The sequence below is a fragment of the Hyla sarda genome, chromosome 8 (genome assembly GCF_029499605.1).
Source record: "Hyla sarda isolate aHylSar1 chromosome 8, aHylSar1.hap1, whole genome shotgun sequence".
NCBI lineage: Eukaryota > Metazoa > Chordata > Amphibia > Anura > Hylidae > Hyla > Hyla sarda.
This window is the reverse complement of record NC_079196.1, coordinates 42,917,634-42,944,627: the sequence shown is the minus strand read 5'-3', so window position 1 is coordinate 42,944,627 and position 26,994 is coordinate 42,917,634. Positions and strand designations below refer to the sequence as shown.

Below are 26,994 nucleotides of genomic sequence, written 5' to 3'. Positions count from 1 at the left end.
AGGCCATATGCGAATTCGCGAATATTTGGCATATGTGAAAATTGGCATATGCGAAATCACACGCCAGTCTCACACAGTAGTATTAGAGCCTTCTTTACAACACACAAGCTGGAAGCAGAGAGGGATGATCACTGTGATGTTTACTGTGATAAAAAAAAACGAATATTCAGAATTACGAATATATAGTGCTATATTCGCGAATATTCGCGAATATGCGAATAAAATTCGCATTGCGAATATTCGCGAGCAACACTAGTTATTATAATAATAATAACGCTTTATTTATTGTTGTCCTTAGTGGGATTTGAACCCAAGCCCCCAGCACTGCAAGGCAGCAGTGCTAACCACTGAGCCACCATGCTGCCCTTTGCATACATCTGCTATGCATCTGCTATGCATCTGCTATGCACGGTTGCTAAAATGGACAGAGTTGTCAGCAGAGAGCACTGTGTTCGTGATGTCATTAGTGTTCCAAAAAGAAAGGAATTTCCTCTGTAGCATTCAGCAGCTAATAAGTACTGGAAGGATTAAGATTTTTTTAATAGAAGTAATTTACAAATATGTTTAACTTTCTGCCACCAGTTGATTTAAAAGAAAAAAGGTTTTCACTGGAGTTCCCCTTTAAGGGGAAATTGATATTCCTCTAACAAATGTGTTACTCTCTACAGATACGCAGGTCCCTGCAGTCAGAAGGTTGACCAATATTTCAGGCTAAACTGGGCTACCTACCTTGCCAGTACTGAGAAGATTATTGTGGCCAGCTTTGATGGCCGAGGGAGTGGATATCAAGGTGACAAAATCTTACACGAGTTGTATCGAAAGCTGGGAACGGTAGAGGTAGAGGATCAGATTGCGGCTGCCAGGTGAGACTATACATTCTGTTAGCAGTAATGATAGACTATGGGGGGTATTTATCAATTTTGCCTGTTGACAGTTTCTTTTAACCCTTTTTTTTCACTTTGGTTTTCGTGGACATGCACCAAATTTATCATTTGGTGCACGTTGCTAGTAATTTTGGCTCAAATGTTGAAATCAGCTGTTCCAGCGCCTTTTACACAGAACTTACCACCACAGAGGACGCGTATTTTACCCTGCAGAGCAGCCATTTCGGAGTCCCTCCTGCAGTAGATCAGCAAGCGACATGAGTTATTTTCTTTTGTGGGGTTTATAGCCACCATGTGAAATGGATTTTATTTTCAACTTGAGTCGTTTTTTTTTTTTTTTTTTTTTTACTTTTGTGCAGTGGTCTTCAACCTGCGGACCTCCAGATGTTGCAAAACTACAATTCCCAGCATGCCCGGACAGCCGTTGGCTGTCCGGGCATGTTGGGAGTTGTAGTTTTGCAACATCTGGAGGTCCGCAGGTTGGAGACCACTGCTTTAGTGCTTTACCTTTCCTGAACCTGTGTGGCCAAGTCCAATGCTGGCTCAACGGAGGGTGAAGGTCCCACAGAGATAACTATGTCACAGGATAGTATTGAGCAGCCCCGGAGGCGTCGCTGCTCTCACAAAAAACAACAATTTCTGACATTGGTAAGTGTATTTTCCATGTGCAAAATTTCTTGGCAGGGATTTGCGCCCCAAAAAAATGTGATTTGCGCCAAAATTGCGCCAAAGATCGATTGCCGCAAACGATGAATTACTGACTTAAGGACCGTGTGATTTTGAGAAAGTTGTAAAAATGACAGTGGAGAAGATGCGCCAAACTTTGGCACAAAAAGACACTGCTAAAGTTACGTGAAAAAAACAAAAACATAAATCCTTTGATAAATACCCCCCCCTATGGCTTTACTCCATTTCCCAAATTGGTCATTCCAAAACACATATATTCTTCAGATGCCAGTCCATTGTACAGAAATAGACAGGGTTGTACTATAGGGCTGACAAAAGGAACAGATGTCTAGGGACTACCACCTTTAAAAAATGTAAAAATGTTTTTTTGTGTCCCTCCAACTATAGAAGTATCATGGGTTCTACCTCCACGGGCGCCTCCACCTCCCAGTTCCCCCTCAGGATTTTCTAGACCAGATATAAAATTTGAAAAGTGTCTCTCCATATGTATTAAAGGGGTACTCCTGTGAAAACTTTTTTTCTTTTAAATCAACTGGTGGCAGAAAGTTAAACATATTTGTAAATTTCTTCTATTAAAAAATTTTAATCCTTCCTGTACTTATTAGCTGCTGAATACTACAGAGGAAATTCTTTTCTTTTTGGAATGCTCTCTGATGACATCACGACCACAGTTCTCTCTGCTGACGTTATAATAATAATAACTTTATTGCTTTATTTATTGTTGTCCTTAGTGGGATTTGAACCCAAGTCCCCAGAACTGCAAGGCAGCAGTGCTAACCACTGAGCCACCATGCTGCCCTTAGCATACATCTGCTATGCACGGTTGCTATAATGGACAGAGATGTCAGCAGAGAGCACTGTGCTCGTGATGTCATCAGTGTTCCAAAAAGAAAGGAATTTCCTCTGTAACATTCAGCAGCTAATAAGTACTGGAAGGATTAAGGTTTTTTAATAGAAGTAATTTACAAATATGTTTAACTTTCTGCCACCAGTTGATTTAAAAGAAAAAAGGTTTTCACCGGAGTACCCCTTTAAGGGTTTAGGGTTTGAGCTCTCTTGCCTAATTTGTGCTGTGAAATAGAAGGAACCTAGTGCACAATCTAGCATTTTTATTGTTTTACACATCTCATTTCCGTCACTGTCTGATAGTGTGGAAATTGCATCAAATTTTCAACACCATTTGTACAGTCTTTGTGCGTTGGCCTTTAAAGCGGAACTGTCAGCAGGTTATTAGGATATTTAGTAAGGGTGTGGCTGTACAGGGCTTAGGACCCTGAATCCGTACATATCTCTCATTAGTAAATTGACCCCTCCAGCACTAAGATATAAGAGTTTAAAGAGATATGCGGATTAAAGGAAAACTGTCAGCTTTCTCCCCCCGCACTAACCAGCGGTGCAGGCTGGTAGTGCGGAGGACGCTGATCAGTTTGATGCTTACCGTGCCCGGATCCACCGCACCGTTCGGCGGTAATCTTCTATTTTCAGAATATGCTAATTAGGTGCTAACTGGCACTCTGACGTCAGTGCCGCCTGCCGCAGCGCCACCCAGCTCATCAATATTCCTCCCCTCCCACTGCCTCTTCTCCCTGCTCTGTAATGAAGAGAGAGGGGAGGAATATTGATGAGCTGGGTGGCGCTGTGGCCAGCGGCACAGACATCAGAGTGCCAGTTAGCACCTCATTTGCATATTCCGAAAATATAAGGTTACGGGTGAACGGTGCGGCGGATCTGGGTATGGTAAGGACCAAACTGATCAGCGTCCCCCGTACTACCAGCTAGTGCCGCTGGTTAGTGCGGGGGGAGAAAGTTGACAGTTTTCCTTTAAAGGACATCTGCAGCGCTCATACATAAAAAACAGTTTACCTCATCTGAGGCTCTTTCAAAGACCTTTCCAACGATACCTCATTTGTCAAATTTGGCCCAGCCATTCTCTTGTAATTGCCACCTGTAGCAGTAAGCAGCCATGTCATAGAGACTACATTTCCCATGACTCCCTGCGCCAGCTTCCTGTTAGCTGCTGCACTCTCCCCCTCCTCTCCCCCCCCCCCCCCGAGGAAATTATTATTATTATTTTTTTTTTTCCTTTTTTACATTTTTATTAATATTTCTCAACATACAACAATCAACATTAACATAATTCTACTACTACTACTAAAGCCTCCCTTGAATCAAAATGTCAAATGCTAAAGGGAAGGCAAGGGGGAGGGGAAAGGAAGGAAAGAGGGGGGATCTGGAAGGGGAAAGAGGCAAGATGAAGCTGGAAGCCAGGGAAGAGATGGGCTGGGATAGGTAAAAAACCTATTTTGAGGGATCAATATTGTTAGATCCCATCCAATGGTTTATACTTCAACCATTTGGCCCAAGATATGTTGAAGTTGGTGAGTGTGTCATTCATTGCAGCTATGGACCTTTCCATGAGGCAATTGTGATGTATCGTATTGAGTATGGTATTATTTTCTGGTATTTCTGTGCTTTTCCACTTTGCTGCTATGTTATTTTTTGCTATTATCAAACAATGTATTATGACCGTTTTTTCTGAAATTGTTAAATTCTCCAAATTGAGGTTCAGGAGTGCTACCTCCGGACCCCATACAAAATTATGACCTACGATTCTTCATAATATGTGATACATTTGACTCCAGAATTTTTGAACATAGGGGCACTCCCATATGAATTAGCTTTCCCACTTGTATATTACATCGCCAGCATTTGTCAGGTTGTTCTTGACAACCTATATGGTGTTGGATAGAAAGGTGCTTTACAGATGGCATCTATCTCAAAGTGGAAAATCAAAATAAAGTGACGCCCACAGCTCCTTCCCTTGTGGTTATCTCCTCCCATCCTCCCCCTCCCAGCTCATCAGCCCTCTCCACCCTCATCACATGTACTGATAGGCTGCGGCCCCTAGTGCTGGGCGGTATACCAGTATGAACCGGATACCGGTTTTCTTTTTCTCCCACGGTATGGATTTTTGCCCATACCGCTATAACGGTAGGGCCCCTCCCCCACCCTCCAGATGAATTGTAGAGCCCAGCGCGGCACCCACACTTGTCCCGGTGTGGTTCTGTGGCCCGATAGAAGCTAATCCATTTACTGTGTCCCCCCGCTGCGCCTGTCAGCCAGTGTCCCCGCGAGCAGTCCCCACCGCTAGCTGGATCCATGTGCCCACTAGCGGTGTCACAAGAATGCCTCCCGCGAGCGCTACCATCACCGCTAGCGGTGTCTCTGTGCCCACTAGCGGTGTTACAAGAATGCCTCCCGCCAGCGTGATCGCTACCATCACCACTAGCGGGGTCTCTGTGCCCACTAGCGGTGTTACAAGAATGCCTCCCACCAGCGTGATCGCTACCATCACCGCTAGCAGGGTCCCTGTGCCCACAAGCGATGTCACAAGAATGTCAAGCGCGGCTCTGTTCCCCGTCCCTGTCAGCTCTCAGAGTACGGGAACAGAAAGCCTCACGCTCGGCTAACGTAGTACTGCGCAGGCGCAGCACTACGCAAATAGCGTAGGGCTAACGTAGGCAGCGCTAGGAGCCTAGCGTTAGCCCTACGCTATTTGCGTAGTACTGCGCATGCGCAGTACTACGTTAGCTGCGCGCGAGGCTTATCTGTTCCCGTACCCTGAGAGCTGACAGGGATGGGGAACAGAGCCGCGCTCGGCATTCTTGTGACACCGCTAGTGGGCACAGGGACCCCGCTAGCGGTGATGGTAGTGATCGCGCTCGCGGGAGGCATTCTTGTGACAGCGCTAGTGGGTACAGGGACCCCTCTAGCGGTGATAGTAGCGATCGCACTCGCGGGGGACACATTTGACACCGCCCAGCACTAGCGGCCCCTACTGTGCGCTCAGCCAATCAGGGCTGAGCGCATAATAACTTTATGAATATTTATAAGATGGGAGGAGAGGGGCCGGCACGACGAGCGGCAGGGGGAGTGAAGCAATCCGCTGGCGCATTATGGGCATTTGTGACGTAGCGTCAACCAAGATGGCGGCTCCATAGAGAATAATAGGTCGAAGCTACGCGCGTTAGGGGACCAGGAGATGACTTCCGGTGGCGGCATAGCGGAGAAATGGGACCAGCCAGGTAATGGATCCCATTTAGAAACTTATATAACTTGTGATATTATTAAATTTGGGCCTTAATTTGCTAGCGCTGCAGTTGTCCTTTAAGCTTTGGAGTTCACTGGGTGGATTAAGCTTTGGAGCCCAGCACAGTCCGGTGTGAGGTGCAGAGCTGCGTCCCATGCAATTCTGTGTTGGTCCGAGGGGAGGGGGAGGCAGAGCTGGTCAGGACGCAGTTCTGCACCTCCCTCAGCCCCGTACATAGCTCCCTCCTAGGACACCTCCTTCAGGGGGAGAGGGATTCAGACGTAAATTTTCACAAGGGTTAGGGCTTCTCACAGCCCCTTGGATGTAGATTTTCACAGCTGTCAAAATCTACGTCCAGGAGCGGAGCTGTGAGGAGAAAACTGTGTATGTGCTGTCGCTAAACACAGCACAAACTAAACATAGAATGTGTCGGCAGATAAGAACCATTTGGCCCATCTAGTCTGCCCATCTGAATGTCCAGCCTGTGGAAAACCTTCATTCTCCGAATGCAGGCAGAGATGAGGGAGGGGAGGTAAGGAAGGTGTGTACGTCCTCTCCCCCCCCCCCCCCCCCCCAGCTCTAGCTTTGGAAAGCTTAGGAGAGCTGAGGGGAGGAGCAGACGCAGACTTGTACGGGACGCAAGTCTGCACCTCACATCGGCCCTTTCACCAGTTAGACACTTCCCTGGCCACTGTGTTACCTCTTCTACCTCTCTCTGACAGTCAATAGGCTGCACTGTCATCTAGCAGCTGAGCGAAACACCCATTGTGCTCCAAAGCCTGATTTACATATCTTTTCGCTTTAACCCTTTTTCGAACAAAGCGTGTCCCCCACCCACCACACGGAGGTGGCCTCTCTTCGCATGGGACCCTAACACGCTCACCCTACTCACCTCTTCTGTGTATACAGCCTCTGACTAGGTGACATCTGAAGTGAGGGCGCCAAGAGCCTCCAATTTTTGACCAAGAGAGCTGCAGTAATCTCCTATTTGTATACTTTATCACAGCAGTGTGCTCCTGTGTACTATGTAGTTGTGCTGGTTAAGTTTCTATAATTTTTTGTTTGTTTCTTATTTAAATCTGATATCTTGGTGCTAGAGGGGTCAAATTACTATGAGAGGTCTATACAGATTTATGCCCTTACTTTTTACCCTAAATAAAGCAGGTCCAGATTAAAAGGTGGACTATTTGTTAATGGAAAGAAGGTAGATGGGATCCAGCTTGTGAGGTATAAAATAGCTTGTTTATTCCAAAATAACAAAAACTTATGACTAAGAGCGCACCTGTGCTTGAAACATGTCACTTACCTGTGTTTTGTTATGTCGGAATAAACAAGCTATTTTATACTTCACGAGCTGGATCCCATCTTCTTTCTTTCCATTTTTTACGCTGGTGCCGTCCAGCACCTGGATCCGTGCTCCATCTGTCCTGGGCGGGGTGAGCTGGACTTACTTCCTTTTGTTTAAATGTTTGCTACTATTATATTTTTAGGCCTTTTTTTTTCTATTTCCTTTTGTCTAAATGTGGTCTTTGGTTTTTCGCTTAGGGAATTCAAGTCTATGGGATTTGTTGATGAAAGCAGAGTAGCTATCTGGGGATGGGTAAGTAAAAAAAAAAACCTGTAATAGTACTGTTGGCTTGTTTCTAATGTACTAATAGGGTGGTGATCAAAAGGATATACATAGATAATTGTAATTATTGTGACAAAGTTGATTAAAGGGCTATTCCGGCCAAATACAACTCATCTTCCGGCCAAATACATCTCATCCCCTATCCAAAGGATAGGGGATAAGATGTCTGATCGCCGGGGGCCCTCTGCTGGGACCCCCCCCCCCCCCCCCGCGATCTCCGTGCAGCACCCACATTCTTTGCGGGGCTGCGTCTCCAGTCTCAGAAACCTCTTTGTTTCCGGGACTGGAGACGCCACGCCCCTCCATCCATGTCTAGACATGGATGGAGGGGCCGTGGCGTGACATCATGTCTCCAGTCCCGGAAACAAAGAGGTTTCTGAGACTGGAGACGCAGCCGCGTATAGAATGCGGGTGCTGCACGGAGATCGCGGGGGGTCCCAGCGGAAGGCCCCTGGCGATCAGACATCTTATACCCTATCCTTTGGATAGGGAATAAAATGTATTTGGCCGGAATACCCCTTTAAGGTTGGTTTTATACCGCTGTGGTTTAGAGCCCATATAAAGTGTGTAATAACAAGGCCCTTATAGTCTAATGGACTCACTTGAATCATCATAGGGTTAATAAACATAACAGTGCCATCAATGGCAGAAGAAATTTTCATGAAATCAGCTTACAGAACCCGACTTGACTCATATTTCATGTGTAAGAATAAATTACTGTGTTTTAGTTAGGAATCAGTGTGAAAAGGTCTCATAAAGTCATATGTTTTCCCAGTCTTATGGTGGTTATGTAACGTCGATGGTGCTTGGCAGTGGAAGTGGCGAGTTCAAGTGTGGAATTGCAGTAGCCCCTGTATCAAGCTGGCATTATTATGGTATGTTACCGATTATTGCTAAATTTAGTCTCAATGTGATAGAAATAACTTAGTTTTATTGACTTAGTCAATGTAGCGATTATAATAATAAACCTAAGAACAAGATATATTGTAATATACCTGAATGAAACATAAATAGTATACAAGGACAAACAATTAAAAACACAAAAAAAACAATACTAGAGGGGCACGCACTCTAGTGAGCACCCACCCTATATGCACAATATATAAAGCACTCTCCACTGGTACTAGAAAAACAATGGCCCTGATGTACGAAGAGTGGAGTGTAGGTTTTGTTGTGATTTTTGCTGTTCCAACCTTTTTTTTCCCATGGTATTTACTAATTTACTCCACTTTCAGAAACTTTATACATGCTTTAAAGTGTAAGGTTTTCTTCCCAGAAAATTCACATTATTTTCAGAGTGTTTTTCAGAAAAGACAAGGGATTTTGGATGAAATGTAGGGAACACGCCTCTTTTCCCAAAAACCACGCCTATTTTGTAGTTTTTTTTTTCACTCTGAGTGGTTCTGATTCTGTCGTTTTTTTTCTGTCGCACATTCAGAATTTACTTAGAATTAAGGCGCACAACCTGACAAAAAGAGTCGGAATGCTGTTAGTAAATTAGAGCCAATGTGATAAATAAGTGTAGCGTTCCTCAGGAGCCAAAATGAATTAAATAATGCAAAAATGATTAATCAATGATACCCCACAAGAGAACAACCCACACTAAAAATAATCCCTGTCATAAGTATAGAAAATGATATAACACCAAGGTCAACCAATCCCTAATGAAAGCAACAAGGCAAAAAAAAATTATAATGTAGCTAAATGAACCACTTATAATACTGAGAGACAAGTAAAACACAGTTGGAGAGGCAAAACAGTAAACAAATACTCATCATGGGTGGGTGCCCACTCTGAAGCCACACACGTTTCGTCATCACCCAAGTAAATTCCTCAGGGGTGACTTTTTTAACATGTGCTTTCTGTGAGTGAGGTGTTTGCTGGTTTATTGTTATGGTCTAAATACCTCTTGATAGTACCCAAGTACCATATTTAGTATATTTAATCTAGCAGAGCACCCTCCGCCTGCTGCATTTGTGGCATATATCGATTATGGGGGAGTTTATCAAAACCTGTGCAGAGGAAGAGTGGTGCAGTTGCCCATAGCAACCAATCAGATTGCTTCTTTCATTTTCCACAGGCCTCTAAAGAGGCCTGTGGAAAATGAAAGAAGCAATCTGATTGGTTGCTATGGGCAACTGCACCACTCTTTCTCTGCACAGGTTTTGATAAATCTCCCCCTATGTCTTTTCAAATGTGTAAAATTCTGACAAAGCTCACAGCATGAGCCAAGGAGCTACCCAACTAAAAGTTTACATATAAACTTACATATACATATCTATTTGGGGGACATGGTCAGGACACCGGAGTGGGTAGCCTCATGTGAGCAGTGCTCCATACTCAACTTGTGCTCTCAGGGGTGCGGGAATTTGAAAAAAAAACTACTTGTCCAAGGGACAAAAGCGGAACACAATCTACTTGTCCCTCAAGAAAATAGTGCGATTCACCCCACTAGACCACCAGGGATGGTTATGAGATCCCTTTAGACACTGTTGTCAACTTAAAGAGCGGTGATCTAATGGTTTAATAGCGGCCACGGTGATCGCAGCATGCCGGGCTATTATGGCGGGAGAGCTGTAGTGCCTTTTACACCCGAGGCAAGCCCCCCCCCCCCCATCTGACCCCTATAACTCCAATTTTTCCATATACAGGGATGTATGAGGGTAATCTTATGTGCCATGATCTGTAGTTTTTATTGGAACCAGTTATTATCAGAACTTTTATTAGGAAAGGGGCTTATTCACATATATACGCACTTAAAAAATTTTAATCACCATTTTTCAGTCTTCATAGGGACTTATATATGGAGTCTTTTGATTGGAAAACACTGAACAACGCTATGTTACTGGGGGGGTTCCTCTTCTCCAGTTTATGTGGTGCATTTTGTGTCAGAAAATGCTGGACTTGTAGTATGATTCCACAACAAGGATCAGCTTAGTTGTGGGCCATATTGGCATGTATCCCCTTTAAACATTGACTATCTACACTCTATAGGGGAGATTTATCAAAACCTGAGCAGAGAAAAAGTTGACCAGTTGCCCATAGCAACCAATGAAATCACTTCTTTCATTTTCAGTGGCCTTTTTAAAAATCTGATTGGCTGCTATGGGCATCTGGTAATCTTTTCCTCTGCACAGGTTTTGATGAATCTCCCTCAATATGTCTCTAAAGTCTTGTATCTTGATCAATAGTGTTCTTTCCCCGTTCTTTGCTTTGTCTTGTGGGACTCGGCAGGACTGGCCTATTTGCCTTTTCCTATTTGCCCTGACCATTGAGCCTTTAGCTCTTCAGTGAGGGCAGTCTAGTGATTATGCTAACAAATGTCATTCACAATTTCTTTATGTGTTGGTACGTGGATGACATGGTACTTTTTTATGTGGAAATTACGGGAGGGGGGTTGGAGCTCCCTGGTCTGTGGACTCGAAGTGGTATCCTTTTTTAATCCGGGACACTACGATTAATCGATCACATTGTAATGACTTGCATTAAAGGGTCTACCGCCTTCTTGATTACAGAAGAGCAAAGTTTCAAGTCTGGGTCAATCTACTTCTAGCTGTTCCCGGCCACAAAAATTTGATAAAAATTATCATCTACCTAAGTTCATTCATTTTGATGCACGTATCTGTGCCAACTTCCTGATCTTTAAAAAAAAAAAAATGTGTGTGTATATATATATATATATATATATATATATATATATATATATATAAATTTTTTTTTTTTTTTTTTTTGTTACCATCATTCATATGGGGATCTAACTGTTCTTAAAGAGGTACTCCACTGGAAAAATAGTTGATTTAAAAATGTTTTTTCCCATTTCCCAACATTTTATATTGATTTGTATTACTTCGATGAGCAGTTATGGTATTTAGTTTTCTGCGTGGATAATGGTCTCCTCCCCAAAAGGGAACATCATTTAGCTAACTTCCTAGGCCTGCATTTATGGCATGTCTTCCATAAAATAGCTTCCCAGGTACAGCTGGGGTCAAAAGGTTGCTAAAGTTTACTGATGGGATCATATATACGCCCTTGTGGTATAACCTCTCAATTGTCTCTCAGTCCATAGTCCACCTCATTCAGAAGGGGTTAGTATGATTAAGCTGTATATGATACAGAGCGATTTTGTTCTTTTTACACATATTCAATCTAGTTACAACTTAGATATGCCTTTTAGAATTATACCCCCCCCCCCTCCTTTCCCCAGTGAATTGTCACCTTAATTCCCTCTTATGAGTTTTCTGCTCCAAGGGACCCAGAGATCTTCTTTAGGATCTATAAACGTTTATAATCTGGGCCAAGATCCAAACAACTCCCTTCTGCAACACTCACTTTTCAGAAGACAGGAACACCGGTGAATGTGGATCTACTGGACCTGTGTGGCAAATGACTCAGAGGTGCCGCTGGTTTTCACCAGAGCCTGCTGCAAAACGGGATGGACTTGCTGTGGCTACCCTTGGCACGGCTCGATCACACAGGCGGCTGAGGAGATGCGAGGCACAGGAGGGATAAGGCAGCTCGTAGTCAGGATAGCTGAAGGTCAGGGCAGGCGGCACAGTAACCTAGTCAGGACGTATCAGGAGGTCAATATGCAGGTGGCAGAGGAGCAAGGTCAGGTCAAAGAGCAAAGGATCAGATACATGGCAAGGCAACTCTCGGGTATGCTTTCTCTCAGGCACAAGACAACAAAGATCCATCAGGGAAGTGTGGGAGGAGGAGGAATTTATCAATGAGCCACAGGTGTACTACACTAATGGGCGCACTGGCCCTTTAAATCTTAAAGCTCCTGCGCGCGCGCCCTAGGGGACAGGAACACGCGCGTCGGAGCAGAGAGGCAGAGGAGGGAGCAGGAGAAGCACGTGGTTAGTGACGGAATAGGATTCGCAAGTGGACGCGTCCCGTGATGTGAATCCCAGCCCCGCCGGCAGCAGCAGGTAACGGGACCATGTGCTCACAGCCAGCTTGTGCGGCCGGAGCGCATAACGTAACACCTTCCCTGTGTGGAATGTCTTTCCACTATTCCAAATATTAAGGAGGATACATGACAAATAATTCTCTCTTCTCATGTATCCCCAGTGATTAACTATAAGTTGAGCCAACTTTGCATAGGATGCAAAGTATACCTCCTTTACTTTGTCGATATTCTTCTGTCTTGGGGTTTGTACTTATTCTGACTCTCTATACGCCAGCTTTTGTTTTTTCTTTGTTCATGTGTTGTTTATCTGTCACATGTTAGGTTCTATAATTGTACAACTGTTACTAATATAATTTAGATTTTTTAAACTCATTTTGTTGAATGTACAAGTATCTAAAGAATTCCATTTCTTCATGTATAGTATAATCTTTGTATTGCAGACTCAATTTATACAGAAAGGTACATGAGCCTTCCCACACCTGAAGACAATCTTGTGAATTATGAGGTAAAAGAAACAGAATTAGTCATATAAGAATTATTTCTGACATTGTTTATAATTGTTAAGAACAGACTGCTGACTGACATAGCACACTACCTAGGCTTGAAAGTCTTTCATGACAGCCATATATGTACAATTGTCCCAAGAGCATGTTGTTCTTCCAAGCTACTGGCAGAGAAGTTCCACCAGAGATTTTATCCTAAATTTGTCAAACTTAGTTTAGAACAGCTAAAATTGTTGGGAACCAGTATCACTGTTGACCCTTTAATAAATAACTTTTAAATAGATCTGTCTATAAGAATAGTTATAACATTCAATGATAATGCTAATGTATGATCATATATGGCATGCTTACCCCTAATGTAATTTTTCATAGAAGATTTTAAGGAGCTTCTCACCCTACTTTCAGATGACAGGATAATAAAAGGGAACTCAAAACCCATGTTTTAGCTTTACTACCAGTCTTTCTTTGGGCTGCTGCTTAGCAAACCCCCACAGTGAGGCATCAGGAAGTACCAGATAACAAAGCATTTCTTATTCAACCTTGATAAAAAAAAAAGAATAAACAAAAAGTACAGCCATATTCTTGCTTCCTCTGTTTAGCCGGTAGACCCCTCATCTGCTCAGCATTACATGTGGACTACATCTGCCCTTCTCTCATATAAGAATATATAATCCTGTTGACCATGTAAGGCTGGGTTCACATCATGCTTTTAACAATATGGGACCGCATACGGCTGGGGGGAGTTAAAACCTTGCGCTTCCGTATCCCTGCCGTATGCCGCCCGTATGCAATTAATTTCAATGAGCCGACCGGAGTGAAACGCTGACTCTGATCGGCTCATTTTTGCCCCGTATGTAGTTTTCCACCGGACCTCAAACCAGTGGTCGACTACGGTTTTACGTGTGGTGGGAAAACCGCATACAGGGCAAAAATGAGCCGACCGGAGTCAGCATTTCACTCTGGTCGGCTCATTGAAATGAATTACATATGGGTGGCATACTGCAGGGATGCGGGAGCGCAAGGTTTTAGCTCCCCCCAGCCGTTTGTGGTCCCATATTGGTAAAAACGTGATGTGAACCAAGCCTTATCCTTCTAGACCCAGTGATCTATAACTGTGGCACCCCAGATATTGCAAAACTTCAACTCCGAGCATGCCCAAACAGACAACGGCTGTCCAGGCATGCTGGGAGTTGAAGTTTTGCAACATCTAGAGGACCACAGTTTAAGACCACTGTTCTTGACTTTGCAATCCTATCACCTATTTGTTTGTCTTCCCAGCACCTTCTTTTCTTGTTGGTCTTTTTATTGTATGTTATATTTGGCAAAATGTTGCAAAAAAAAACAAAAAACAATACAGTGCATCTGTGGAATATAGGGAGGTTCAATTTGTAGCATCAGGGTTGCCAAAATATGCAAAGCAAATGGACGTTCATTAACTCAGCAGATGAGCGTGCATCATATCCGGTGGGTCTCGGATGCTATGGGCCACCAGGACCAACTGCTAATGCCGGACATCGCCGATCAGGCTGATGTCAGGCATTACTGCTTTAGACACGTGATCAAACTTGATCACTGCGTCTAAAATGAAAGTAAACATTGCCGGTTAGCTCAGTGGTGCTGTTCGGTGAAATCGCAGCGTCCTGAACAGCTTGCAGGACGCGAGGAGGATCCCTACCTGCCTCCTCGCTGTCCGATCACCGAATGACTGCTCCGAGCCTGAGATCCAGGCAAGAGCAGTCGTAAGGCGATAACACTGATCAATGCCATGCTATTGCATGGCAGTGATTAGTGTAGGAAATCAGTGGGGACTATAACATTGTACATAAAAAAATTGCAAAATAAAGTGTTAATAAATGTGATTTAACCCCTTCTCTAATAAAAGTTTGAATCACTCCCCTTTTGCCATTTAAAAAAAAAAAGTGTAAATAATAATAAACATATGTGGTATCGCCGCGTGCCTAAATGTCCGAACTATAAAAATATATTGTTAATTTTACCGCATGGTCACGGCCAAAATAGCATATTTTTGGTCACTTTTTATACCATAAAAAAATGAATTAAAAGTGATCAAAAAGTCAGATCCAAGCAAAAATGGTACCGATAAAAAATTCAGATCACGGCGCAAAAAAACTAGCCCTCATACTGTCCCTTATACAGAAAAATAAAAAAAGTTATAGGGGTCAGAAAAGGACATTTTTCAATGTATCAATTTTGGTGCGTGTAGTTATAATTTCTCTTTAGCAGTAAAAAAAAATCAAACCTATATAAATTGGGTATCCTTGCGACTGTATGGACCTACGGAATAAATATAAGGTGCAATTTTTACCGAAAACTGCACTGCGTAGAAATGGAAGCCGCTAAAAATTACAAAATGGCTTTTTTTTCAATTTTGCCCCACACATTTTTTTTTCTGGTTTCACCGTAGACTTTGTAGTGACATTATTAATGGTATTACAAAGTAAAATTGTTAGCGCAAATAACAAGCCCTCATATGGATTTTTAGGTGGAAAACTGAAAGTGTTATGATTTTTTGAAGGTGAGGAGGAAAAAAACAAAAGTGAAAAAATGAAAGAGGGAAGGGGTTAATATATGGTTTTATTTCTTGAAAATGACGCTTTAATTAAATCGTAATCTAGTCAAATGCATTATTTTTTATGTTTTTCAGAATTCAACGGTCATGCATAGAGCAGCTAAGTTTAAGGATGTGGGATACCTTCTAATCCACGGCACAGCAGATGGTGAGCCTCCTCTAATTAGTCTTCTGGTACCCGTGACAGATTTCGAGCATCAAAACTGACAAAACAGAAACTTGATGGGCAAATGTTACATCATGATGACCGAGGCAGAACTCTTTATTTTAACACTAATTGTCTGCAAATGTAAATTATTAGCAATGTAATTATTTCATGGGAATCAAAGTCTGGATTTGCTGTAATGCGAACACATGTTATCTTTTAACCACTTTCACTCCTTACCAATGATTAGTCAAAAGTCATCAAAATATAACATAACCTCTTGGAAATGACCACCCTAAAATGACAATATAGTCTTCTGTAGTGTTGGTACGACATACATTAGCTATTAGTGACCTGACAATCCATCATAGAAAAATCTGGTCTACATCAAGAGAGGTCTTCATGCAAAGGTGGTCTTTTGGGGGAGAGTCCACTGCTTAAGAGTAGTTAAAGTGTACCTGTCAGATCTCCCCAAAAAATTACTTAGTACCTAATCCTGACCATGTACATCAAATTTTTAGGCCTCTATTATATATATATATTTATATATATATATATATATATATATATATATATATATATATATCGTATATATATATATATATATATCGTATATATATATATATATATATATATATATATATATTTATATATATTTAAATCCCTCTTTTCATTAGCTCACAGTGTTAGAAATCTTCTCAGGGGAAGGGGGGTCTCCCTCCTAGTGGTGGTGGGAGGTGATTGGTGGGTCTGCTCCTGCAGCCTTATCCATGAGTCATCTCTTGTCCATGACTCATGGACAAGCTTGATGCTGCTGCAGGACTGGTTAGTGTCCCAGTAGGCATGGGGACCCCTGGCGATGGGCTTTTTTAGGGGCCATTTTCTTTATTAAATATTCAAATTGTTTTAACCCCTTATGGACGCAGCCCATTTGGGCCTTAAGGACGCAGACAATTAAATTTTAACATTTTCGTTTTTTCCTCCTCGCCAAAAAATCATAACTCTTTTATATTTTCATCCACAGACTAGTATGAGGGCTTGTTTTTTGCGCGACCAGTTGTCTGTTGAAATGCCATCACTCATTTTACCATTAAATGTATGACGCAACCAAAAAAATACTATTTGTGTGGTGAAATTAAAAAGAAAACCGCAATTTTGCTAATTTTGGAAGGTTTTGTTTTCACGCCGTACAATTTACAGTAAAAATGACATGTGTTTTTTATTCTTTGGGTCAATACGATTAAAATGATACCCATGATAAGATACTTTATTATTAAATCGCAAACTTTTTAACTAAATTAGTACGTTTAAAATCCCCCTATTTTGAAGACCTATAACTTTTTCATTTTTCCGTATAAGCGGCGGTATGAGGGCTAATTTTTTTTTCTCCGTGATCTGTACTTTTTATTTCTTCCATATTTGCTTATATAGAACTTTTAATCCATTTTTTATAAATTTATTTGGGAATTAAATGTTATAAAAAAGCATCTATTTTGGACTTTCTTTTATTTTTACGTTCACGCCGTTCACCGTATGGTATCATTAACATTTTATTTTAATAGTTCAGATATTTACACACGCGGCGATACCAAATACGTATATAAAAATTTTTTTAACATTTTTTGAGGGTGAAATAGGGAAAATGGGACAATTATGTTTTATTGGGGGAGGGGATTTTTCACTTTTTTTTTAACTTTATTCTTTTACTTTTTTTACGACACTTTAATAGTCGCCTTAGGGGACTATTTATAGCAATCACTCAATTGCTAATACTGTTCAGTGCTATGTATAGGACACAGCACTGATCAGGGTTATCGGTCATCTTCTGCTCTGGTATGCGGGAAGGCAGATCAGAGCAGAAGAAGCCGGGAAGGCAGCGGAGCCAGGTGAGGGGACCTCCGTCTGCCGTGCTGGATGAACGGATCGCCGCGGCAGCGCTGTGGGCGATCCGATCATCCATTTTAGTGACCGTGATGCTGCAGATGCCGTGATCTGTATTGATCACAGCATCTGAGGGGTTAATGCGTGATCGCAGGTGTCCGCCATTACGGGCGGGTCCCTGGCTGCGATCAGCAGCCAGACCTGCCGTGCATGATCCGGGCATCGCTCTGTACCACCTCACCAGGACGTACATTTACAGCGCTCGTCGTTAAGGGGTTAAACAACCATATTACAAAAGGTCTTTAATTTTCATCAGTAACAATATGTAAAAAGTTTTGGGATCTGACAGTGCCCATGAAAAATCTTTCTGTTTACATCTTTGTATTTATTTATTTTTATTTATTTATTTTTAGACAATGTTCACTTCCAACAAGCAGCACAAATTTCCAAAGCTCTTGTTGATGCTGGAGTGGACTTTGAGACTATGGTAAGTTTTATTAAATATTTTAGCTTGATGGACATCATAGGTAAAGTCCTGCTTTATTGAGAATTCAAAAAATTGAATTACTTTAGGAATATCAGTATTGATTCTGCATGTAGACCAGGTGAATAGGGACATCTGAACTACAGGGTGGGCCATTTATATGGATACACCTTAATAAAATGGGAATGGTTGGTGATATTAACTTCCTGTTTGTGGCACATTAGTATATGTGAGGGGGGAAACTTTTCAAGATGGGTGGTGACCATGGCGGCCATTTTGAAGTCGGCCATTTTGAATCCAACTTTTGTTTTTTCAATAGGAAGAGGGTCATGTGACACATCAAACTTATTGGGAATTTCACAAGAAAAACAATGATGTGCTTGGTTTTAACATAACTTTATTCTTTCATAAGTTTCTGACCACTTATAAAATGTGTTGAATGTGTTGCCCATTGTGTTGGATTGTCAATGCAACCCTCTTCTCCCACTCTTCACACACTGATAGCAACACCGCAGGAGAAATGCTAGAACAGGCTTCAAGTATCCGTAGTTTCAGGTGCTGCACATCTCATATCTTCACAGCATAGACAATTGCCTTCAGATGACCCCATTGATAAAAATCTAAGGGGGTCAGATCGGGAGACCTTGGGGGCCATTCAACTGGCCCACGACGACCAGTTGAACGTGCCAGGGAACTCAGGGAATGTACCAGCTTCAGTGCATAAAGAGGGAAACACATCATCATGTAGCAATTTCTCATATCCAGTGGCCTACATGATGATGTGTTTTCCTCTTTATACACTGAAGCTGGCACGTTCCCTTAGTTTTTCCAGCAAGATGGTGCACCACCACATTATGGGTGTCAGGTCCGAGCATTCCTAGGTGAACAGTTTCCTGGAAAGTGGATTGGTCGTCGTGGGCCAGTTGAATGGCCCCCAAGGTCTCCCATTTTATTAAGGTATATCCATATAAATGGCCCACCCTGTATAAGTGGCTAACATTAGATTACATTTGTATCCTATTCCTCTGGTCCATCTTCTGAAATTTCTGACAATTGGCTGTTGTTGCTCGGGCCTGCCTACATTTCTTTTGTAGCTGAAGTGAACGAGGAACCTGATACAAATGGTTCTTTCCTTATGTTTCCTCCTGGATTAACAAATCTAAAATGAGTGGAACAACATGATTCTGCAATGCTCGGGAAGGATGTCAGGAGTTGTTCTGGACACCAGTATACAAGACACAGTAGAGCTGGAGAAGGTTAAAAGACGGGCAACCATTGTAATACATTGTATGGGAGAACTACAGTACCCAGAAAGATTATAAAAATGAGGGTTATATAATAAAAAAAAAGTTTATTTGACTTGCAGTGGTCAGAGATTTATCAAGTGCGAAAGTCGCAAAAAAAGTTGCATCGCATGAAAAAACCTACAAAATTTACTCCAGCTCAGACATGGAGCAGAAAAAGCCACTACCAAAGCAAAAAAAAAAAAAAATTGCTTATGTGAAGGAAAAGATAAGCAAAAAATAGTAAGAAAAAAAGAACTAAAAAAAAAAGGAATACATAAGCAAACATTGATAAATGTCCCCCTATATGAATGAATAAATAAATATGTATAAATATATCAGGGGGCAGTACAGAGATCTTTCCAATTATCTATTTATACCCAGGACTTTATAACAAGGGAGCATCCACTATATTTAGGAAAGAAGGTTTCTACACCAGCACATACGGGGGTTCTTTACTGTAAGAGAAGTGACACTATGGAATTCTCTCCCAAAGGAAGTGTTAATGGTGAATAAAAGAGATCAGGAAGGACCTGGATACATTTCTGGAGAGTAATAGCATTACAGGTTATAGATAGGGACAGAAAGTTGATTCAGGGATTTATTGTGAACCAATATTTAAAATCGGGAAGGGATTTGTCCCCCTGGTATGGTGCAATCGGTACTGCCTTTCTCTGGCTCATCATATAAGGGACACAATAGGAATATAGGTAGAACTTGATGGGCTCTTGTCTTTCTTTAACCTTATGAACTTTAAGCCATTGGTTGTGATGTGGATTGTGGACTGTCGAATTTTACTATACATGATCCCTGCTGATGGTGGTGGCTGATGTGACACACATACCACTATATCACTGTTGCTTATGTGGCCCTAATAAGTAACACAAAAAACCTTTTACAATTGTATGTTCTTTTCCTTTCCAGTGGTACACCGATAAAGACCATGGAATCGGAGGGCTGGCCAGCAGGCACATCTACACCCATATGAGTCATTATATAAAGCAATGTTTCAATCTTCAATAACAGTGAACAAATCCAATATGGGACATTGACCTAAATTTACACTGTGACAAATAAAGGGACACTCATTTCTTCAAAACCGTTGTAAATAAACAAAGATCGATAAATTCAGAACCAAAATTTCGACGTCAAAGACACAACTTTTGTAACTTCTGCATCGATGAATATAACACACAGTCTTATGGACATCCACTCCTTGTAGGATACATGAATTTTAAGAAACGAGATCCTATTACGTAATTTATAGTGGATGAATAATTAGGAAGAAGAACTATTTATATGTTGGTGTAAACTCCTCAAATGACAGGATGAATTGGCCGCATTAATATACATATTCCTTTATACTGCGAGAGATGTGATCTTCAGGGAATACTCAAACACTTGGAATTGTTCCTCATGTTTATGAATTTTTAACTAGTGTCTAATTAAAACAGAATGTACTCAATAATATTGTCTTAATTAGCAAACCTATTAAGCTTGTCTTAAATTCAAGAAAAAATGAAAATGGGTTATGGGCAGATCATTTTCAGTTTAACCCATTACTTAACACTGTACAAACCTAGAAATTACCCAGAAGCCATGCTAGCCAAGTCTTACCCACACAAAATTAGTTGTACAATTGGCAGTAATTGCTCTTCTTTTTACTATGAGATAGTCATTTTGTTAGTTAACCTTCATCTCTGCATTAAAAAGAATCTGTAGATATGCCAAATATTTTGTATGAACATATTTTGGGATGTTTAGTTATTGTGTTAAACACATTGGCGACTGTTATTGAAGAAGAGACCATCGTTTATACGGTAAATATTTATAAAAAAAAAGATTATCAATAAAAAGAAACCAACAACATCAATTTTATGTGTTTTATTACTGTTGTTACTTATAAATAATGCTTAAAGCACAATTTTAATGAGGGTCCAATGGCAGGATATTTGTTTAAATCCCCCACCATCTTCGTAGCTCAAGACTTTTCCGCTGATAAAGTGATTAAGATATAGCTTTGCCGGAACTCTGGTAAATGTGTATTCTGATTGCTTTAACAGCAGAAAAGTCTTGGGTTATGAAGTTGCTCAGAGATTTAAACACATATCCTGCAGCTGGACCAACATCGGAGTTGTGCTTTAATCCCTTAATGAAGCAGGGTATTTTCCATTTTAGAATTTTCATTTTTTCCTCATCACCTTCTAAAAATCATAACACTTTCAATTTTGCACCTAAAATTCCATATGATGGCTTTTTTTTTGCGCCACCAATTCTACTTTGTAGTGACATTAGTAATTTTAGCCAAATATCCACAGCGAAACAGAAAAAAAATTCATTGTGCGACAAAATTGAAGAAAAAATGTCATTTTGTAAATTTGGGAGGCTTCCCTTTCTACGCAGTGCATTTTTCGGTACAAATAACACCTTCTCTTTATTCTGTAGGTCCATACGGTTAAAATGATACCCTACTTATATAGGTTTGATTTTGTCGTAGTTCTGGAAAAAATCATAACTACATGCAGGAAAATGTATACATTTAAAAATTTCATCTTCTGACCCCTATAACTTTGTTATTTTTCTGCATATGGGGATGTATGAGGGCTCATTTTTTGCGACGTGATCTGACGTTTTTATCAGTATCATTTTTGTTTTCATTGGACTTTTTGATCGCTTTTTATTAACTTTTTTATGGTATAAAAAGTGACCAAAAATACGCTATTTTGGACTTTGAAATTTTTTACGTGTACGCCATAGACCGTGCGGTTTAATTAACTATATATTTTTATAGGTCGGACATTTTCACATGCGGCGATACCACATATGTTTTTTTTTTATTTACACCGTTTTTTTATTTTTTGGGAAAAGGGGAGTGATTCTGACTTTTATTATGGAAGGGGTTAAATGATCTTTATTAACACTTTATTTTCCCTTTTTTGCAGTGTTATAGCTCCCATAGGGGGCTATAACACTGCACACACTGATCTTCTACACTGGCATTCTACCTGGCATTGATCAGTGTTATCGCTGCTCGACTACTCCTGCCTAGATCTCAGGCACGGAGCAGTCATTCGGTGATCGGACAGCGAGGAGGCAGGTAGGGACCCTCCTGCTGTCCTGCAAGCTGTTCGGGACACCACGATTTCATCACGGCGGTCCCGAACAGCTCCACTGAGTTAACTGGCAAAGTTTACTTTCACTTTAGACGCAGCAATCAACTTTGATCGCCGCGTCTGAAGGGTTAATACCGGGCATCACCAGCCGTTGATGGCCACCGGGATTGACACGATATGACGTGGGGTCAGCACGTGACCCCGCGTTTTATCGCGGGAGCCCGCTCATGACGTATGCATACATCCTGTAGTGGGAAGGGGTTAAATAGGTTGAATCATTAAAACAACAACTTGTATGGAAACTGGCCAGGCAATCAGCTGATCACCATGGATCCGGTTTTTCCTCCCAAGGGGATCAGCCACATCAAGCTATAAGTTTCCCTGCAGTGGCCACTACAGGAGAAATGTGGAATTACATGGCAGTCATTTAAATATGATTGAGCAGCTCAGTATTCTGGCTCATGGACAGGGAATCCTAAGCAGGAAATCCATGACATGCATATGCTATAAAAAGTGCATAAGGAAAGGGTTGTCATCACGACATATCCCCTCTAAACTGTTTAACTGCAGGTGTTGCCAAGGTAACATAATGCCACATTATCCAGTAATTATAGCAAGTGTCAGCTCTTAGTATGGTAAACCTAATCCTAAAACTACTCTACTCTATACTGGGTTGCGTTCTTGTGTTTTCTTATACTAGATTCTTCCCAGACAGCCTTCCTCCTGCCTATAACTATTACATTAATATAATTAACACAAAAACACAGATCCTGTCTCTCATTCAGTGCAGTGATATTCTCTCAGTTTTCTTTGCCTGATCTCCTCATCTTGTATCAAAGGAGAACTTATTTTTCAAGGTAGTTGTTAACATGTGTACATTTAGTATTATATGGTGACAATTCAAATAAATGGCCAACCATGTAATGGTTGGCCAAGCCATGTCAACCAAAGCAAATGGCAGACCTTTGTTACTAAATCTCTGCTTTGTATAATAGAGAGGATCCCAAGAGTATATCCATGTCCCTTATGATATCCGTAAGAGTTTACCAAAACAAACTTTAACCAACTAGTTGTCAGAACTGTTAAAGGAGTTCTTTTGTGAAATATAACTTATCCCCTAACCAAAGGATAGGGGATAAGTTATAGATCGAGAGGGTCCGACTGCTGGGACCCCCGCAATCTCCTGAACGGGGCCCGACAGTCTGCTGCCGACACACCCGCTCCATATATCCCATAGAGATACGTGTCGACCGCGGCTTCCTGCAGGGTTCGGAATAGCTTCTTCTGGCAGACTGCCATGACCCCGTTGAGGAGATCATGGGGGCTACCAGCGGGCGGTCCCCTCGCGGTCTCAAACTTATCCCCTATTATTTGGATGGGGGATAAGTTATATTTCACTGCACTACTCCTTCAAATTTCAAATGTTTCTTGTTTTACTCAACAACAAAACAATGTTTATTGGGAAAAGAGAATTAGAATTTTACAGAAGCAAGCATGAAGAGCTCATTAGACAAAGGCAACTTTTAGATCACATGATCAACAGCAGATATTTTCCTATTCTAATGATAAATACAATAAAAAAAAATTAACCCCTTATGATTTAGTACACAAGAGTACATTTTTTGTTGTCCCTTATGATTTAGACTTAACTCGAAATAGAAATTACACTTTGAAATTCAAAACCTGCTTCAAACCTTAAAGTGTTAACACAAACAAGTCATGACACGATATAGATAGTTCTACTAAATATTTATTGTCACATGACAGAAATGTCTATGCAAAAACCACACAATACATAAACATTTTGTATTAAATTACATCCAAATCTGGGTGATTTTGACAAAAGTAATAGAAAATTAAAAAGTGATCGAATGTAACAAGTTAACAGGTTGCAATAAGCTTCGTGTTTTTCAATGCAATTTTTTTTACACATCTGAAACAAATTTTTAAAATGTACTCAAAGAGGCTATCTGGAGGGAAACATTATTCAAATCTACTGTTCACAGCAAAACAGTCCACTTACTAATTCACCAAGCATGCCCATTATTACTGGTATAGTCCATAGTCACATGATAAAGGAAGTTCTCTGGTTTCCTCCTGAGCTGTGACAATTTTATGTGACTTAAGACTGCCTCCCCCTAATGTTCGTATGGGATTGGTACAGATCATGTGATGGCAAAGGACTGACTGCCTACCCCTTGTGGTTACATCATCACTGAAGTCCCGGCACGAACGAGAGGAGAAGGCAAGAGACTGTCTTCGACCAAGCGTGTAGACACATTATGGTCACATCCCACCATACCATACCTGCATTTCTCTGTACCACATGTGAAGTCAGAGCTAGTGTACATAAGGGCAGATAAAGAAACATTGCAATGCCGGAGAAAGAGTAGGTTGCGTCCTACCTCCAAAATTTACTTTTTTTTTTGTTTTAAAGGGAAACTGACAGCAGGGTCAACCATACTAACCTACTTGCACTGGGTAGTTTTCATTTTTTGCCAACATTACGCCATTTAGGAAATATGAAAATAGTAATATGTAAAAGAGTATGTTTAGGGCACTGAGGGCATTTTCTTGCCCCCATGTCAGTGTTTTCCAACCAGCATGCCTCCAGAGGCTCCCAAATCCCAAAGGCTGTCTGTGCATGCTGGGGGCTGTAGCTTTGCAGCGTCTGGAGGCACACTGGTTGGAAAACACTGCTCTAAATTCACTGCTATGCCCACTAGGCAGGTCCAGTAAGAATGTCCCCCCAAATAAATGTGCATACTTTTATCAGCAGGTAGCATGGGATCTCAGCAGCTACGTCACTGCTAAGGGAGTTAATGCATATTTATCAGGGGTGGCATTCTTATTGGCCCTTATGGGCAGTTGTAGCAGTGCACTGGGGCTAGGGAAAGCCCTCACTGCACCAAACATACTCATATCCTGCTGTCAGTTTTTCTTTGAGACAAACACATAATGATGTGTTATTATGTTTTGTTTTTCAGTTTTTTTCTAATCATCTCTCCAGATAACCCCTTTAAAGGGGTACTCCGGCCCTAAGACATCTTATCCCCTATCCAAAGGATAGAGGATAAGATGTCTGACCGCAGAATCTTGCATTCAGCACCCACCTCGGGGAGCTGCATGCCGCGCTGCCAGCTCAGAATCTGCCATGTGACGACCACGGGGCCGGAGTATCGTGACGTCAGGACTCCGTCCCCGTTGAATGTGACGCCCTGCCCCCGCTATGCAAGTCTATGGACGGGACCCCCGTGGTCAGACATCTTATCCCCTATCCTTTGGATAGGGGATAAGATGTCTTAGGGCCAGAGTACCCCTTTAAGCTCTGACTATTCTAGAAGGAGAATGTGAAAAATCTATTACATATACAATATATATTGCCCTTCCCAGCCAGTCAGGTTATCAAGATAGAGAAAGGCTGATCTATTCTGATCCTTCAACATGACCAGATTTTTTTTCCAGTTTTTGTTTAAAATTTACTTAAAAAAAAAAAACATTGATCAGTATGGGAAGATGGTCCTAATCCTAAAGTAGACACATGTGCATTTAATGTCCAGGAATGTTTAAAGCCAATGAGTGAAATATTGGTCCTACTAAATGTCATTGGAAAATGTCACAAAAGTCTACATTTTTACAGAAAGTATCTTAACAACAAAACGCCCCATGGCAACTGGTAAAATATGGTTATCCTATTACATTGTAAGTTACACAAAAAAAAAAAGGTTTGACTAAAAAGTCGATTTTGCTGGAGTTGTCCATAGATAAATGCACTTCATTTTCTTGTGGCCCAACAAGCACATACAACAATAATATAAACTAACAACATCAATAGAAATTATCTTTGAAATCTGAATAGTTAAAAGTGATTCTAGTTTAGGACTAAAAATAAGAAAAAAACTTCCAACCAAATGAAAAATAATTATTTAGTTTGAAAGGTAATCTTAAAAGAGATTTCCATCAGAAAGCCAACAAGTTACCAACAAACCTTGATTCAAGTAACCTCCAAAATTTATGAAATGTAATAAAATCCACATCCAACAATTAGGGTATGTTCTTCGTAGTTTTTGCAGATTTCTGCATCAAAAACTATCCCACACTGACTACAATGGGAGATGATGACCTGCGTGAAAAATAGGTTCAGCTCTGAAATTAATGGAAGCCTCAGGGGGGTCCTTTGTCAGCAGGTACAAAGAGAACCACTAGCTCTGAAATACCTGTCCCATTCTTACAAAGAGACAAGGAAGTAAGTGCTCCATAGAATAATATTGTTGGACCCAGAGACCTAAATAATTGTATAAATGAACTGCTCACCCAGGGTGGTTGTGTAGGCACATACACAACAATGGGAATAGGTATAGGATAGATCATCTGCTGCCCTCCGGAACATAAATGGTAGTGGATGTTTGGCTTCAAAGGAACCCGGCTCACGGCGCTGATCTAACAGACAGGTAGGTAAACTTAAAAGAGGATTTATTGACCAGAATGCAACGCGTTTCGCTGTGCATGCGCAGCTAAACGCGTTGCATTCTGGTCAATAAATCTTCTTTTAAGTTTACCTACTTGGCCGGTCGATCAGCGCCGTGAGCCGGGTTTCTTTGAAGCCAAACATCCACTACCATTCTTACAAAGACAACCCATTTTGTTAGATATACACACCGTTATAATTAATTTCCCCTGTGGTGAAACTTCAGGGAAACTGAACACTTGTTTGCAGGTTTCCCCATAGATCAGCACTGCACCAGCGTACATATTCCAACAGGCTCTCCAGTTTAAGAATTTTCTAGTGAAT

The 26,994-nt window shown here is 41.3% G+C and overlaps 1 protein-coding gene across 3 annotated transcripts in view; it reads left to right on the top strand.

Annotated features, from left to right (window-relative positions):
* Positions 1 to 20,949, top strand: part of LOC130284711 (dipeptidyl peptidase 4-like) — a 121,973-nt gene extending 101,024 nt beyond the window's left edge. For all 3 annotated transcript variants that reach the window (XM_056535373.1, XM_056535374.1, XM_056535375.1), the window contains 7 exons: positions 669 to 863; positions 7,207 to 7,261; positions 8,067 to 8,166; positions 12,644 to 12,708; positions 15,372 to 15,444; positions 17,736 to 17,809; positions 20,014 to 20,949. In XM_056535373.1, the coding sequence (XP_056391348.1) occupies positions 669 to 863; positions 7,207 to 7,261; positions 8,067 to 8,166; positions 12,644 to 12,708; positions 15,372 to 15,444; positions 17,736 to 17,809; positions 20,014 to 20,112 (661 nt within the window). In that variant the 3' untranslated portion in view covers positions 20,113 to 20,949. The remainder of the gene's footprint in view (positions 1 to 668; positions 864 to 7,206; positions 7,262 to 8,066; positions 8,167 to 12,643; positions 12,709 to 15,371; positions 15,445 to 17,735; positions 17,810 to 20,013) is intronic.
* Positions 20,950 to 26,994: the final 6,045 nt, after the last annotated feature.